This window comes from Halichoerus grypus, chromosome X (genome assembly GCF_964656455.1).
Source record: "Halichoerus grypus chromosome X, mHalGry1.hap1.1, whole genome shotgun sequence".
In the NCBI taxonomy this organism is placed as follows: Eukaryota; Metazoa; Chordata; class Mammalia; order Carnivora; family Phocidae; genus Halichoerus; species Halichoerus grypus.
The window spans coordinates 11290115-11306506 of record NC_135727.1 but is presented as its reverse complement, the minus strand read 5'-3'; the positions used below and the strand labels follow the sequence as shown (position 1 = coordinate 11306506).

Genomic DNA, 16392 nt, shown 5'->3' with positions numbered 1-16392 from the left:
AACCATCAAGAAATGAATTTTGCTTAAATGTCAACTGTAGATGAGATTTTACAGTCATTTTTGAGGAATGTCTAATGCCTAAAAGCACTTCATCGAAAGAAGGTGGCCGCCAAAGTTTTTAATCCTTGTTACTGCTAAGTTGCCAAAGAACTCTAAAACATATTACCTCAAGAACTTGCAAGGATTGTAATGTCACCTGGATTTAATTTGCTCTGGGAAGCACCGTGCTGTAGGGTAGAGGGGTGGGAAGCATTAACACAAGGTTTGACTTGTGAGCTCTGAGTTACAAGGCGAGTGTGATAAGATAGAGAGGAGATGGAAGCATTCCATCGTTCTGACCTCTCTGAGCAAACGAAAGATTAGCCAAAAGACTTACAGAAAAAATTCCTTCCTGTCAAACGAAATGGAATTCAGACCTTATTTTCAGAGATACAGTAATGCTGTACTAATATGCTTGGCTATCTGGTTCAATTCACTCTGAAGGATTTATTAAGCAGCCTGAAAATGTGTGTCTGTACACACATCACACACACACACACACACACACCCTGAGATTATATTGTTTTATGCAAACACATAAATACAAGTGGTATTAAGCCACATCAATAAGAGAAAACAGTATTTTCACAGAGAAACTGCAAAGGATAGAGCACCGGAGGGATTAGCAACAGAAGAGTTTTTGATAGGCACAATATAATTTAACAGAATACTGGCTTTTAATTCTGTTTCTGAAAATTCACCTTGGAACTACATGATCTTGGGGAGACAGTAGCACAGTGGGACACCCAATCTAAAACCCAGGTGGTATAGTTAAAGATACACGTAGAGGGGTTTAATGATCTGATTTCTTGTGTGAACTTGTTTCTTTTGAAGTAAAAAATCTATGCATGCTCAAGTGTAATTTGTGTTAAGCATGAAGTTGTGACACGGTCTCTATTATGTGTTGTAGCAAAGTACAGAGGTACTTTCTCCCTCCTCCTTCTGGCAGATTCACACAGTACTGACAACTTATTTTACTGCTTCCTAACCCCCTCCCCAGTTTTTGTTTGTTTGTTTGTTTGTTTGTTTTTTAGTTGCGGAAAGTAAGGCTCAGAGAAGTTAAATAACTTGTCCACACTCACAGAGCTCATAAAAGGTAGCAATAGGACTCGAATACAAATCCGTCTGACCCCAAAGCAATGATTCTTCGTACTCAATTCTTTTGTGTCATGACAATCAATGCAGAAAGTGACAGAATTTCCATTTTAAAAAGGCCTCTCAAAGGTTGTCTAGTCCAATGTCTGCCACCAGCTGTTTTTATCTCTGCTGCAGAACCCCGACTTGTCGACCCAAAATGGATATCTTGGAAGATGGGGTGGAGGATGTCGGAGAATCCAGTGCTCCGTGTCTGAGCGGAGTGTGTCTTTAGGGGCCCCAGCTCCTCTGCAGTCCCACAGCCGCTGGGGCTCTGTCCTGAGCCTGGAGTTCTGCAGAGGGTCCTGGGCTCCAGCTGCCCAATGAGGGATTCAACCCAAACCAAAAGGAAGGTGTGCTTCTTGAGTAACAACAGCCTTTAAGGCACTGAGGGCAGAGGGTTGGGAAGCTGGCTCTGGAGCTAGGTGCATGGTGGTTGAGTGGCTAAAGTTTTACTCAAGGGGTACCGTGGTTAAACGTTTTAGTTACTTGGAGCAGGACAGCCCTGGGCCATGTCCTGCTCATACACTGGACTTGATAATGCCCTACATCCTCTTGTCTAATCTCATTGCAAAGTTTTCCCATGAGTGAAACTTGCAAAAGGGTAGGCTTCCTGTGTGACTTCTGTAACATTCTGTGGTAGTCTTTCTCTTTCTGTCTCTGTCTCTCTTTCTCCCTCTCTCTCTGTCTCTCTTTCTCAAATAGGTTATTGTTACATTCATAGAATTGTTTGATGTTATATAATGAGAGGATTCATCTTTTACCAGACACTGTATTTCAGTTAATACATTAGGGTTGTTTTTTAGTTTTGTTTTTGTGGGGGTTGTTTTGTTTTGTTTTGTTTTGTGAGGGAGATTTGCTACATTACATTATTGGGTTCTGCTGAGCTCTCTGTTTACATAATTCCTGAGAGTTTTTTCAATAGATGTTGCTACTACTTAATTTCTTCTTCATTCTTCAGTTATGAAGTTGGGATTTTTGATTCCAAGTACCAAGCCTCCTCATATCCAATACACCTAGGCCCCATGGCATTAGACTCATAGATTCCATCATATTAAATTCAGTTCATTGTTCCATTCTATTATTTTTTTAAGTATCCTAGTAGTCAATATTTTTCTATTTTCAAATCATCCACAGGTCTGTTAAATATGTCTGCCACATTTTCATTTAACTAATTAAGGAAAAAAAACATTGAATAAGATAAGTTTTCCAATAGAGCCTTGCATCATGGCACCGTAGACTTTTCTCCAGATGGATATCTGTGATTAAATTGTGTACCTTAAGTACACTTGTTCATACAGGTACTGCCTTACTGAATTCTTCTAGCTCTTAGTTCATATGTTTTCATCTTGCCCTCAGAGAGCTCATGATAGGCTTTGTCGGATGCCTTGCTGAATCCAGGATAATGGTGACCTCTGTGGATTCTGTCTTTGCATCGTTAGGCCAAAGGGGTTCAATGGTCATGAAATCTCAAAACTGGGGCCCGTTCTTGGGATATGGGGAGGCCATGGTCATGAATTAGTTCTGAGCATTCAAAAGAGAGTCTCATTTGGTCTGAAGTTAACCAGGAGAGACTTACTGACCTAGAGTGAGCTCATACAAGATTTAGATGACCTCTGGAACATAGTGTTAGTGCCTCTTATCCTTGGTTTTATTATTTATCCTGAAATCTTTTATACTAATTTATGTCATGTTATAACCTTTATATCGCATTTCATTTCATGCTGTGATGGATAAATTACATGGAGGAGAGGACCCCTGGAACTAAATAATGCAATATAGTTTGCTAGCTTTGTGAAATCAAGGTCTGAATGATTCTGTATTCAGTGAATAGATTATTATTCAAGAGTTGGAGTCATTTATTTATTCTGAAGGTTCTCCAGTTTGCTCTAGGAAGAAGCTAAGTGGGCTGGTAATACCTTTTATGAGTTCCGATGGTTAGTCTGAGAGCAGGGATGACTTGAGGTGACTTGTTATCAGGATTCAAGTAGAGAATATGAGTTCAAGTTTTCAACACCTTCTGCTTCCTGATAGCCTATTCACATAAATATGTCAGAAATGGTTTACACTAAAAAAAAAAAAAAATGGTTTTCACTAGTTATAAAACAATTTCGATTCCTACTCCTGAGAGTACATGACAGCAGGCATATAAATATAATTTTTTAAATTCTCTTTAACCAGTGACCATGTGTGTCAATCTTGCTCCTCTCTAGAAACTTCTTGCCCTTGGAACTTCTGCTGTTTCAAAAGAAATGAGAGTCCCTAGAAAGACAAGAGGTTAACTCATGATCTTGGCATGAATTCAGTTTTTATTGTTAAAAAAAATGATGGACGTTTCTGGTGCCAGTACTTGAAATCATGCTATCGCATGGGAGTGATTTCTTGACTATTTGGAAGAAAACTTAAATACCAATGTAGTCACATTTCAAATAAATTGAGATTTGTGAAGGAAAACATCACATTTTATAGTTTACCATTTCTTATTTTTGTTTAGTTAATTGTATACTTTACCCTATTGCCTGAAATCCCTGTCATAGTTGTCAATTTCAGTACATCCTGTAGCGGCCATGAGTATCAAGCAGAGCTTTTTTAAATTGCTTGCTATCACATTCATTATGTTACAGTGGGAAATTACTTGAGTCAACTTTGGCTTCTTATTCACTTCGGCTTGCATGCAGATTGTTGGAAATTATCTGTCTACAGAACCTAACATCATCCTTGCATTTCCTCTTTAAATATTAATGTCTTTCATTCAAACATTGGTCAGTCTGGCACCTGTTGTCAAGAAAGCCTCTCTCTTCTCTTCTCTAGTGATTGTTTTTTTGTGGATCCTGCCCTCCTGTGCCCATTTTTCTTCATTGAAATGATAAATGCATCTGTAGTTTCCAAAGCTTGGCAGATGATTTTTATGCTTAGACAACACTTATTACCCTTAGATTAACCTGTTAACCAGGCCTATGGTTAACTAAATTTATGGAAGAGCTATTTCATCAAGTGTAGTAAGACATTCATGGTCTCCCGAACACATAGTTAATGATTTGCATCTCTGATTCAACCTTGTTGAAATCTATCAGCTGTAGGAGTGGTACTCTTTCATATGTGGATCCATACATTCCATTTATTGTATATCAACTACTGAACACTGTTGAACCTGGCATAGTTCAGGTCTCTTTTGAGTGTGATTAACTTTGTTGTTCTTAATTTTGATTTAACAACTTCTGTTTACTCTTCTATGGAAATACAACTCTGAACTCCTGTGTTCCTGTCCCCTTTCTCCAGTTCTTTCTGATTCCAGTGTGTTAATCTGAACCTGGTTCTCAGTTCCTCCCTTGTTTTGACAGCTTGATTGGTCTTCTTCCACAGACCCTCTAAATTGACTCCCATTAAGTCTACCATTGTAGTGTAAATTTAAGATTTGATCTTGAGAAAAGAGTTCGGATCAGGAAAACGGCTTTGGGAACCATCCACATAATACCAAAATTTTATACAAGGATTTATAATGCACTAACATGTATGTTATCTCATTTGACATTCTGTAAAAGTCTTATTTTGTAGGTGAAGAAACAGATTCATAGAGGTTAAATGGCCCTCTGAACATCGCAAAGCCAATAAATGACAGAACCTGGCCTTGAGTCAATTCTAATTGCTTTTTCAACACTGCAGTACAACTCTGCAGTGAGACAATCATTACCACCTTACTAATCTGTCTCATAGCCCAGGTGGAGAGACTTCTGGGTGGGTAGTAAAGCTCTAATACCTTAATCTTCTCTACCTTAAAGACCTGCCAGACCATGGAATACATATTGGAAATCCTGGCTTTTCTAGAGAGGCAGTTTTCTAGAGCTGTGCTCCTCAAATTTAAAAAGCACGTAAATCCCTTGGGCATCTTGCTAAAACTGAAATTCTGATTCAGGAGGTCTGGAACAGAGCCTGAGATTTCACATTTCTAACAAGGTCTCAAGCGATGTTCATGCTGCTGCTCTGTAGACCCCACTTTGAGTTGTGAGGCTAGAGTTTTCTGGGTGCTAATGTCACTACAGAACAAGAATCATAGTAAGTATTCTCCTTCCATTCCTTCATTGGTAAATTCTGCTTTGGTGACTAAGAAAGAATTGATGGTGGCATAATTGAGGTCACTATTTCTCTGGGCTCCCAGAGCCCTGCTAGCTTGTCAGGAGCAGCTCAGTCCAATATCTCAAATGTGTGTTCTTGTCTTCTCCTGTGAAGAGGAGAGGTCAATCTCTTGCTCTTTCTTCTTCTTGCTTTTCTGATTTTACTTTGTACCTGACAACAAATGCATAATTAAATCCCCCTGATTTTGTTTTCCTTTGTCTCCCAAAAGCTGGTTGATTTTAATCTTTTTTTTTTTTAAGATTTTATTTATTTGACAAAGAGAGACACAGCGAGAGAGGGAACACAAGCAGGGGGAGTGGGAGAGGGAGAAGCAGGCTTCCCGCGGAGCAGGGAGCCCGATGCGGGGCTCGATCCCAGGACCCTGGGATCATGACCGAGCTGAAGGCAGACGCTTAACGACTGAGCCACCCAGGTGCCCCAAGCTGGTTGATTTTAAACAAATACACCACTGAGATTTTATGCTCTGCTGCAGCAGCAAGCAAGGCTTCCACTGAGCTAGGGAATGAAGCCTCTATCATGAGTTGCTTAGGTAATTACTCAAGGTCAGAACAAGGTGTCTTGATACTTTGTCACCTGAATATGGAATGAATACTCTTTAAATTCCCCAAAAGTAAGAACAAGATTCGTCCCAGAGTCAGAGATAGGACCAAGCATGGACAGAGCGTCAAATGGCTCAAGCTGTGCGGAGAAAGAGGCTATAGGAGCACAGACCTAGACAAAGAGTTAGAGGGTCTAGAGGGGTTATCGTCCTTGATTGTGCATTGAAAGCAACTTAAAAGCTTATTTAAAATGCAGATAGATTCCACTATATGTTAACTAACTAGAATTTAAATAAAAACTTGAAACTAAAAATAAATAAAAATAAAAAAATAAAATGCAGATGGATACCTGGGTGTCACTCCCAGAAAATCAGAGTATGTAGACATAGGGTAGGACCCAGGAATATGCATTTTTAATAAGCACAAATGGTAATCTGGTACATGCTGTAGAGGCCACATTTTGAGAGATACTGGTTTTTATGCAATATCCAAAGGCAAATTCTTTTTTTGAGCATTTGAAAGGAACGTTTGGCCATTATAAAATAGACATATATATAAAGTTATCTTAACTATAAAACACTCCCCTTCATAAGCAAACAGTATTTTCATTCAGTATTAATAGAAACATTCACTTAATCACCAGTGGATATATTTTTAGGGCAACTATAATAGTGTCACAGAAATTATTAGATCTATTTGCTTGGAGCCTGTCGTCTTCCACTCTAACAAATGTCAAAACCTTCTAAAAGATGAGCTTAGTAGAAGTCTTAGGTACTGGAAAAGCTTAGTTCTTTCCAGTGACATCTGAATGTCCTTCAGAAGCTCAAGAAGAGAAGGATCAAGCTAGGGAATAAAATCTGTGACAGCAAAATAAAGCGTGAGGAACCTCTCCCAAATGTTATGGAAAAAGTACAAAGAAATGGAAATAAAAAGAGATGTATCATAGGTATGGAGGACGAAGAAATGAGATTCAATGCAAGGGTCCTAAGTAGGTGTTCCTTAAGTGGAGAAGGAAGAATATACAAGAAAATAGGGGTACAGGAGTGATGTCAGGAAGATGGCAGAGTAGGGGATTCCAGCCTTCATCCTGCTGGAAAATATACCAATTGGACAGCTCTCCATGAACCAAAACAGCTCTGGGAGAGCTCTGGAGTCCAGTTAAGAAGCTGCAGCAACACAGTGGAGCAAAAAACCCAAAGAGTAACCACCCATAAAGGGTAGGAAGAAGAGTTTTCTTTAGTCTGCGTCATCCCATGCCTCAGGCCAGCACAGCTCAGTGCCCAGAGGGATCTCCTCAGCCTGCAAGCTCTTCTCACCAGGAAAAAGGAGATCAGGGTGAGTGACCAGCTTCCCCCGCCTTTCAGGGCACTGCTGGAAGGACCCACTTGGGTTTCACCCTACACAGATCGCTAGGGAGATGGGCAGAGCTGACACATCTGCAGATAGCTACGAACTAAGAAGGGTGGGGCAGTCAGCACCAGCCCTGCAGCAGGAGCCAACGTGATCCCCAGTGGCCCCGCAGTTTGCTCCTCCACGGACCCCAGCAGCCTGAGCCGCCAGCCCTGTCACTCCCCCATGCACTGGACTCACCCCAGCCAGCGCTGCTGTGGGCGCCACAGTCCCAGGATCCAACATGGTCACTGCCAGACTGGCACTCACTGCAACCTCCACGCATGTGCCAGCCTGCTGCTGGCCCCAGACCCCGCCACTGCCCCTGCTGCAGAGCACGCATGGGAAGACCACTAGCACGGCTGAGTGCATGCACATGGGGGCCCGGCCTGGACCCATGTTGACAGCCCTATTCCCCGATGCCACATACACGTCGGGGACAGCCAGCCCCAGCCACACTGCCACTTGCCATGGCCCTTGCCTACCCAGGTGCATTTGACACTGGACCCAGAGTCACTGCTGAGGACCTCAACAGCCCTTGCAGCAACTGCAGACCTCCCCCACAGCTCTCACTGCTGAGGAGCACCAAGTTGCAGTGGATTGGTACAGTCCTACAACATGTATCAAATTCTTTAAAATCATTCATGCATTTTTTTTAAAGATTTTATTTATTTAAGAGAGAGCGCGCACACGCCTATGCAAGTGGGGGGAGGAGCAGAGGGAGAGGGAGAGAGAATCCCAAGTAGACTCCCCAACAAGTGCTGAGCTCCTCCTGGGGCTCGATCTGACTACCCGAGATCAGAGCTGAAATCAAGCATCAAAAGCTTAATGGACTGAGCCACCCAGGCGCCCCATTCATGTGTTTTTTAAAACAATTTCATTCTTTGGGCACCTGGGTGGCTCAGTCAGTTAAGCATTGGAACCTTGGTTTCGGCTCAGGTGGTCCCGGGGTCGTGGCATCCAGTGCCTAGCAGGTCTCCACACTGGCGGAGTGGGGGTCTGCTTGCGATTCTCTCCCTACCTCTCCCTCTCCCCCTGCCCCCATACTTGCTCTCTCTCTCTAAAATAAATAAATAAAATATTTTAAAAAATCAATTTCATTCTTAGGAAACAGAGATTTCTACAAAAATGTATGTAGAGGAATATTTTCCCAAATTATATATAGTGAAGCACTTGTCTATTTTTTGTTTACATTTGTCTTTCATTCTACTCTCACATGCTGTTCTATCTCCCAGCACTCGATACACTGCCACTGAGAACATTAACCTATGCTTATCAAATTGCTCTCATTACCAAAGTATTGTGATGACATCTTGATTTTCGAAGAGGCTTTTTTTGTTTGTTTTTTTTTGTTGTTTTCTCAGTAGTTGAGATTGCTGGAGTGCTGACTCCGAGTTAAGTGAAGTATTACGGTAGATAGTTCAAATTTATTCAACGCTAAAAGCACCTGATGAATCCGGCAGCTGTGTCATTTACAACTGTAATGGTGTAACTATATAGTGTCTGAAATTGTACATAATAAGAATGCCTTTTTTTATGAGAAAATGAGGAAGATATATTAATGTGCTATTAAGAACTAGGAACATCTGTTTTTAAGAAAGACTGCCCATGCTAATATTCAGTTGAATAACGCTGGAGCGCAGAAATATTTTGTGGTCTGAGATATCATTTATTTGAAAAGTTAAACTTAATTTTGGAAGCAGGCCAACCAACCAATATACCATTCATGTTATACCAACATATTAGCAATTCTGTAAAATTGAAGTAATAATGTTAATTTTCTCTCAAAGCAAATGCCATATCAGCAAATTAAATGAGTAATTAGGTACTGTCAAATTAAATCCATTCTGATTTCTGAAATGCACGCCATGCATTTGAACCATGGTATAACATCTTTTCCCCATTGGAAGCACATGTCCTTAAACATTTTTAATTACACAGTTCAGGAATTACAGACTATATCTCTGAACGTTTTCATTCAGTACTGTTAATAGCAGGACATTTGAACCCAAATGTGATATCTTATATATTCTGAAAACTACATGCATTACTTGCTTTTCTTATTTTTATTCCAATTCTTTTCTGCTTCTGTAGCTGGCTTGAACTCCAACTCTCTTGCCTTGTCTCTTTTCTATACCATCGTGCACTGGCTATCTTCTGCCACCCGTCTGACTTGGTTCCTTCTGCCCTGTGCCCCTCCCTTAAAATGGCTTGACAAAATATTATTCCTGTGATTGTAATTATCTGAAGATTTTAAAACTTTAACAGGCTCTAGGAGATGATATGTATATATGAGATCTTGGTTGATTTTTAAATACATTAATTTAAGGAAGATAAGATTGGTATATGAAGCTATATTTGCATCTTTAGTAATTTCTGGGTTTTTTTTTTTTTTTTTTGCATCTTTAGTAATTTCTGATTTTGATTTCTCACTACCTCTAACTCCCAGAACAAGTGCCAAAGCTGGCTGATTTGAACATCAAGGTCGACACTGTAAGCCGAGCTTAGTGAAAACTCAAGACATCCCTTTCCTTCTGGTTTTGGTAGAGTAAAGGAAATAGAAGAAATGATCAGGTAGTGTAAAGCTGTTGAAAGCATGTGTTCTTATGTCCTCTTCACAATATGGAAGTTCCAAGTGGGGTGGATTGGGCATCACTGTAGAAATACCCAGATGGGAATGATAGAACTTGAGAATACCAAAGTTAGCTTGCTGGCGGACGCTTAAGTCCCTGGGAAATCCAGATTTCGTTCTATGCCGTGTCCAACATGGAGTACATGGGATCATAACATAGCATTAGCAGAGAGAGATGGTTGGATAGATGAATGTGAGTCAGCAGTCCCGTGTCACCGTGGCCTGCTTTTGGTGTCCAGGAGGACTATACATTTCCATGTGCCTCAGTGAGGGAGCACAGTTCTTTCCCTATTACCTACATCCTTTCTGGGCAGGAGAGCTTTTGAGCAGGGGTGATTAGTCATAGACTTCCAAGAGTAGAGTATGAATTCTTGTACCCACTGTGTGTGCATGTGTTGTGGATAACCCTTTAAAAGAGTAAATTACCACCACATGGAATAATTTGAACTCAAGAGAGTAAGCAATGGTTGTGACTAGAAATGCTTAGAGAACAAATGCATTTGTCTTCAGAAATCTGTTACAGCAAAAATATTTGAAAAATAGGGGCACCTTGGTGGTTCAATCGGTTAAGACTCCAACTCTTGATCTCAGCTCAGATCTTGATCTCAGGGTCATGAGATACTCACCCAAGTGTGGTCCACACTGGGCATGGAGCCTATTTTTTAAAAAAAATGTTTGAAAAATAATGAATACCACTTGTTTTCCCTGAAATATTTACTGAGGCATTCTAATCAGAATCACATTGATAATTTCTTCTCTAGCTAAAGAATTACAAAATAAATGGACAAGCTCACACTAAGGAATACATTTTTCATAAGAGAATGAGAAAAATAAACTGATTACCATTAAGTGTAACCTCACTACATCTCCAAGAATAAACTCAAAGATTTTTTTTAATGTTTCAAAAATATATTTCATAGCTGCTGGAGCACCAGCCATCACATCTGTGTCCCAAACAGGAATGGGACGAAGGCAAAAGTATGGGTCTTGGCCAACAGTTCCCCTTTTAAGGATTCTTCCTAATTGTGTCCCCAACAACTTTTGCTTCTATCTCATTTGAAAACTATTCATCACATGGTCACTGTAGCTATAAGAGAAAGAAACTGCAAATATGTTATTTGGTGCCCTGAATAAAATTGGGATTCTGTTCCTAAGAAAGAAGTGGAAAAAGGATGTTGGCTAGGTAACTAGCAGTTTCTGGCATACTGTCTTACTTATTACATGGCATTTTTGTATTAAAAAAAAAAGCGACTTGGGGCTTTAGTTTCTGAGTGTAGAACTAGTGACCGAGCAGATAAATGTACATGAACGTGCAGCCTAAACTCTAGGAAGCTATACACACGAAAGCTATCATTACGACCATGTTGTATGTAAAATTTTAAAAGCCAAGAGTAGACATAATCTATGCCCCCTCAGGGTTTACCATCTTAGAGAATAATTATATTCATGCTGCATTAATTAGAGCATGGAATAAAAACAAAACTAAATGAACAAAAACAGGGAGAATAATCCTAGATTCTAATCCTTTATTTCTAAAAACGCTTGTAGAGATCATTGTTCAAAATACCACTTCAGGACTAGATGTAGCCCAGCGTTCAGACCAGATTGTTCATGACGTCAGTCAAGACCCATTCTGGCCTTTACATAATTCTCGGAGGGCAAGCTTATTTTCAGCATTGGGGCGGGGCACCTTGCTGCCTCCCCAGGAATAATTTACAGTCAGAATTTATTTGTTGTATTTCTGGGGTTTTGTTAATAGATTTTATTTTTAGAGCCATCTTAGGTTTACAGAAATATTGAGCAGGAAGTACAGAGTTCCCATAGACCCTGTCTTCCCCTGCCCACAGTGCCCCCTAATATTAACATCTTGCATTGGTATGGTACATTTGTCAAACTTAATGAACCAATATTGATACACTACTGTTAACTAAAATCCAGAGTTCATTTGGGGCTCAGTCTACAGGTTGTGGGAAATGTCACGTAGCTACCATTACCGTGTCAAACAGAATAGTTTCACAGCCCTAAAAATTCCCTGTGTTCCACCTATTCATTTGTCCTCCACTTTCTGTCTGGTTTTCACATAATTTTTACCATTTGGCGTTGAAGATGGGGTAAAAAGGCAAAGAGAATGCCAACATCGAACCTGGTATTTCCTTCAAAGTTGGTAACATTGTTCCCAATGTAGTTTGGGTTTGACCTCCTCATAAAAGCTTTCCAGTAACATTCAGAATAAAGAAAACATAATAAGCATTCGGTAAACATAATTATTATCTCCACATTGTTATTATGTAGCAGACACTGTGTCAAGTATGCTATCTTTTTTAATCTTCACAAGAAGACTATGAGGTGGTAGAAGTTACCCCTGTATTTAGAATTGGAAACCAAGGCACAGCCTAGCAAAGTTGTCTTCCCAAGATCCTATGGTTATCTCAGGGCCAAGCTCGAGCTGGCTTCCTGGCCATGGGATCAGTGCATTCACAAAGAGCCCAGCACTCAGAAAGGTCTGACACTAGATTTAATGCCCAACTGTCAATATCCTGAAATTCGTTGTTTTTTTTTTTTTTACTTTTTTATTTTATTTATTTATTTATTTCTTAGAGAGAGAGAGCATAAGCAGGGGAAGTGGCAGGCAGAGGGAGAAGCAGTCTCCCCGCTGAGCAAGGAGCCTGATGCAGGACTCGATCCCAGGACCCTGGGATCATGACCTGAGCCGGAGGCAGATGCTTAACCAACTGAGCCGCCCAGGCGTCCCAACATCCTGAAATTTGTAACTTTATCTTTGAACTCGTGTTTTACAAGTAGATCTTAACTGGGCAATGGAGCATGAATGTGAGCAGAGGAGATATACACTATGTGGATCTGCTGCTCTTCCTTGTTTTCACCTTTACATTTAGCATTTCCAGTGTCCACCATGCATCTTCCATAACAGCTGACCTAGTTCTCAGGACCCATGCTTGGTTTAATGCTCTGCTGTCGCCATCTTGAAATCCTTAATAATTTTATCTGTGAATTTGTGTTTCATAAATGGAGGCTGAAAGGGTGACAGAGCATGTATGTGACCAGAGGAAATACACACGGTATTTCACAATATGTTTATCCATGGCTAGTCCTTGCCTCCTTGCTTGCATATAGTGTTTGTGATGCCCCTCGAGTTCAGAATTCTGGTTGACCCATGATGCATGGGAATTGAATAAAACTCAAAGTGAGTACAAGATAAGCATGTTATGTCATTGAGTAAGCCATGTACTGAAATCCCCGAGAGGCCGCACTTTCCTTTCCTTGTTCTCAATACAGGAAGAAGGCAATAGCAGTCTAAGAAATAACAACTAATCAACCCTATCATATTCTTCCTTACCCCTAGTTCCCAGTACCAGCCAACAATTTACACTGAAAATGATGACATGGAAGGAAAGGGAAAGTTAAGGCAATCCATAGGTCCTTTTCCTTTCAGTCATTCTTTGCCCATCAGTAAGCCAGTGTTGGTATGACATGTGTGTATTAAGAATTTAAATAAAAGTTGTTGGAGGGGGGTCAGTCAGTTAAGCACCTGACTCTTTTTTTTTAAAGATCGTTTCTTCTTTTTTTTTTTTTTGAAGATTTTATTTATTTATTTGACAGAGAGAGACAAAGCGAGAAAAGGAACACAAGCAGGGGGAGTGGGAGAGGGACAAGCAGGCTTCCCACCGAGCAGGGAGCCCGATGTGGGGCTTGATCCCAGGACCCCGGGATCATGACCTGAGCTGAAGGCAGACACTTAATGGCAGACGCTTAACGACTGAGCCACCCAGGCACCCCTAAGTATCTGACTCTAGATCTCAGCTCAGGTCTTGATCTCAGGATCGTGAGTTCAAGCCCCACGTGGAGCCTACTTAAAAAAAAATAATGTTAAGTTAGCTTTGTGAACTGTTCCCACTGTTCTGGCAAGAACAATACATATGCGTATATAGGCTACGAAATATGAATTGTGTGTTTTTGATGACTCCACACACAAGTTAAATGTTCTTATATTTTTACTTAAAATGGGCATCATGCAATATAAAGATAAACAGTAAAATTCATGCTAATAATTCAAATTTTTAATTTTTCTTTATTTAGAATGATATTGGACAGCACATAAAAAATACCTTGACAAATCAAGAACAGATTACAGAGAGAAGGAAAAAGCTTTACATTTGAGCACCTTTAATGATACTTTTTTCCTGGATTCCCTTCACTTTCACTTTGCAGTGGGTCCCACAAATTATGTATCCTGCGCTGGGCAGACAGCTGATTCACAACCAGATCTTTCAGACTCCAAGGCTTATGCTCCCAAGTAGAGGTTTCCAACCTTTTCACCTCATGCCATATTCAGAAAATGATATTTAGAAGGAATGTTAACACTGGGGGTAAACTGAGGAGACTGCTTGTGGCCAGGAATGGCTAAGTTGGGGGCCCAGGCTGAGGGGATGAGTCGGGTGTTACTCAGTTTTTGTCAAAACAATAATGATGATGATAGCAAAAATATGAAATGCAGATCTATTTTTTCTAGGTGCTGGGCATGTTTCTCAATACTTTATATATATATATATATATCAGCTCCTTTAATCTTCACAACTTTATGAGGAAAATATTATAATTATCCCTATTTTGTATTAAGCTGAATCACATGAAATTGCAAACAGTTGACTATTTTGGACTTACAGAAGAGAACAAGTTCATATATTTAAACTGAAGAGATGAAAAAAACTGAGGGAATAGAGAGATAAGTACACTGCTCAAGGTCACTCTACTAGTAAATGCCAGAGCCAAGATAAAATTCTCGGTAGTTCAGACACTAGCAGTACACCTCTGAAGGCAGGGACCTGAGCCACGGTGCAATGTTACCTTGCAAAGAGAATTAGCTTCTATATCGTAGTGGAAATAGTTATTGTCAACATGGTGGCATGCCGCTAACACAGCAAGTTTTAACCGTATCGGTCATTCAACTTGTTATTTATCAATTTGCTGTACTGTGTTGTGATATCGTAGTGAAACAAACAGTTTTACCTTCATATAACTTATAGTCCATCCCGTTTGAGTATCTTCCTTTTGAAGCCTACTGCCCCCACATAAGAATTTTCTCGCCCCTGCTCCCAGATTCAGAAGGATGATCATGAGCTGATGGTGTTTCACCACATAATCTCCAGCCACTCCTCAGGCCCAGTTCTATGGCTGAGATGATTATTTTGCTTATAATAAAGAGTGAGCTGTGCAGCTGGAGAAACTTCCATCCAGATGCTGGTGTGTCACTTTGAATTGTTATTACAATAAAAAGTTCCTGTTCATATTTGTTGCTATTTGCATATGTACAGAAGCCACAGTTGTTCAGCAAAACGAAGCCATTTTGTAAAAACACAGCCCATGATTCGCAAAGCAGTTCCAAAAATAGCCCATATGTGGCCTCTTACGGAGAATAAACTGCGAAAATATGCAGTCTCTTTGATTTATCTCTCAACGGTCCCACACCTTTTATCCACAATCAACTTTTCCTCCCTTCTTCCCTCCTTCCCTCTGTCCCTTCCTCCTTCCATGAAATAGACCCTGAGAATCTATTCTGTGCCAAGCACTAGACAGACAAAGAACAAAAAGTAACAACTCCCAAAGATCTCCAATTGTAGGATCAAGAGTTCACTCAAGAAACAATATTGTTCTCAGAAATAGAACTGTAGAAAAATGAATATACTTGAGCTTGCTGCCTGTCTTCTCTCTCCCCTTGCTTTGTTCATGCCTTTATTATCACACTTCTTATTCTGATTTACAATTTGATTTTTTTTCAATCTCCCTTACGTGGTAGTCTGTATTCTAGAACCTAAAATAGGACCCAGCACAGAATAGCTACCCAACTGAATGCCTGGATCTGATTGAAATCGCCAGCATTGATAGTTTACAATATTTGGGGGGGAGGGGTTTACATGATATTTATCACTCACAACATGCTGTGAGTGGATGAGCCATGGAGTTCCTTCCTCAGCCAGAATTTCTTAACCTAGTCACTTTCCCCCATCCTCTTACAAACGGATTATGTTTATATGATTTCAGTATCCTGAGATATTGTACATGAGCTTTAACTTCACCATCTCCACACATTCAGCTAACACTCAGGTTACGATACTGCATTTGGTTGAGTCTTGTGTTTCACTATATTATCTAGGGGGATTCTAAAAATTACAATAAAAAAACAGGTAAGAGGAACCTCGTCTTGTAAGAGGAAAATTGTGTGCCCCCTACTCCATGTCTTTCCTTTCCTCTCTCTAGACCATCATTGCTAGAGCATGCATTTTGTTGTTCTAGTCGTAAAGGGAGACTTTCAGTAATGCCGACACAGGTATTAGATGCGTTTTCTCATTGTTCTCATCAGGAAAGAGTTGTTATGATTCCTATCTGACAGATGAATAAAATAAGGCCGAGAGGTCAGGTAATGCACCCAACAGTATCTGATCCCAGGCTATCTGATTCCAAGAACTATGCTATTAAAAATCAATAACTAACATTTAGAGAGTGCTTACT

General features: G+C 40.2%; 1 protein-coding gene across 1 annotated transcript in view; it reads right to left on the bottom strand.

Annotated features, from left to right (window-relative positions):
- LOC118552291 (melanoma-associated antigen 10-like) overlaps positions 1-7634 on the bottom strand; it is an 80541-nt gene extending 72907 nt beyond the window's left edge. The window contains 1 exon segment of the mRNA XM_036118617.2: positions 7437-7634. Within this exon segment, the coding sequence (XP_035974510.2) occupies positions 7437-7634 (198 nt within the window).
- Positions 7635-16392: the final 8758 nt, after the last annotated feature.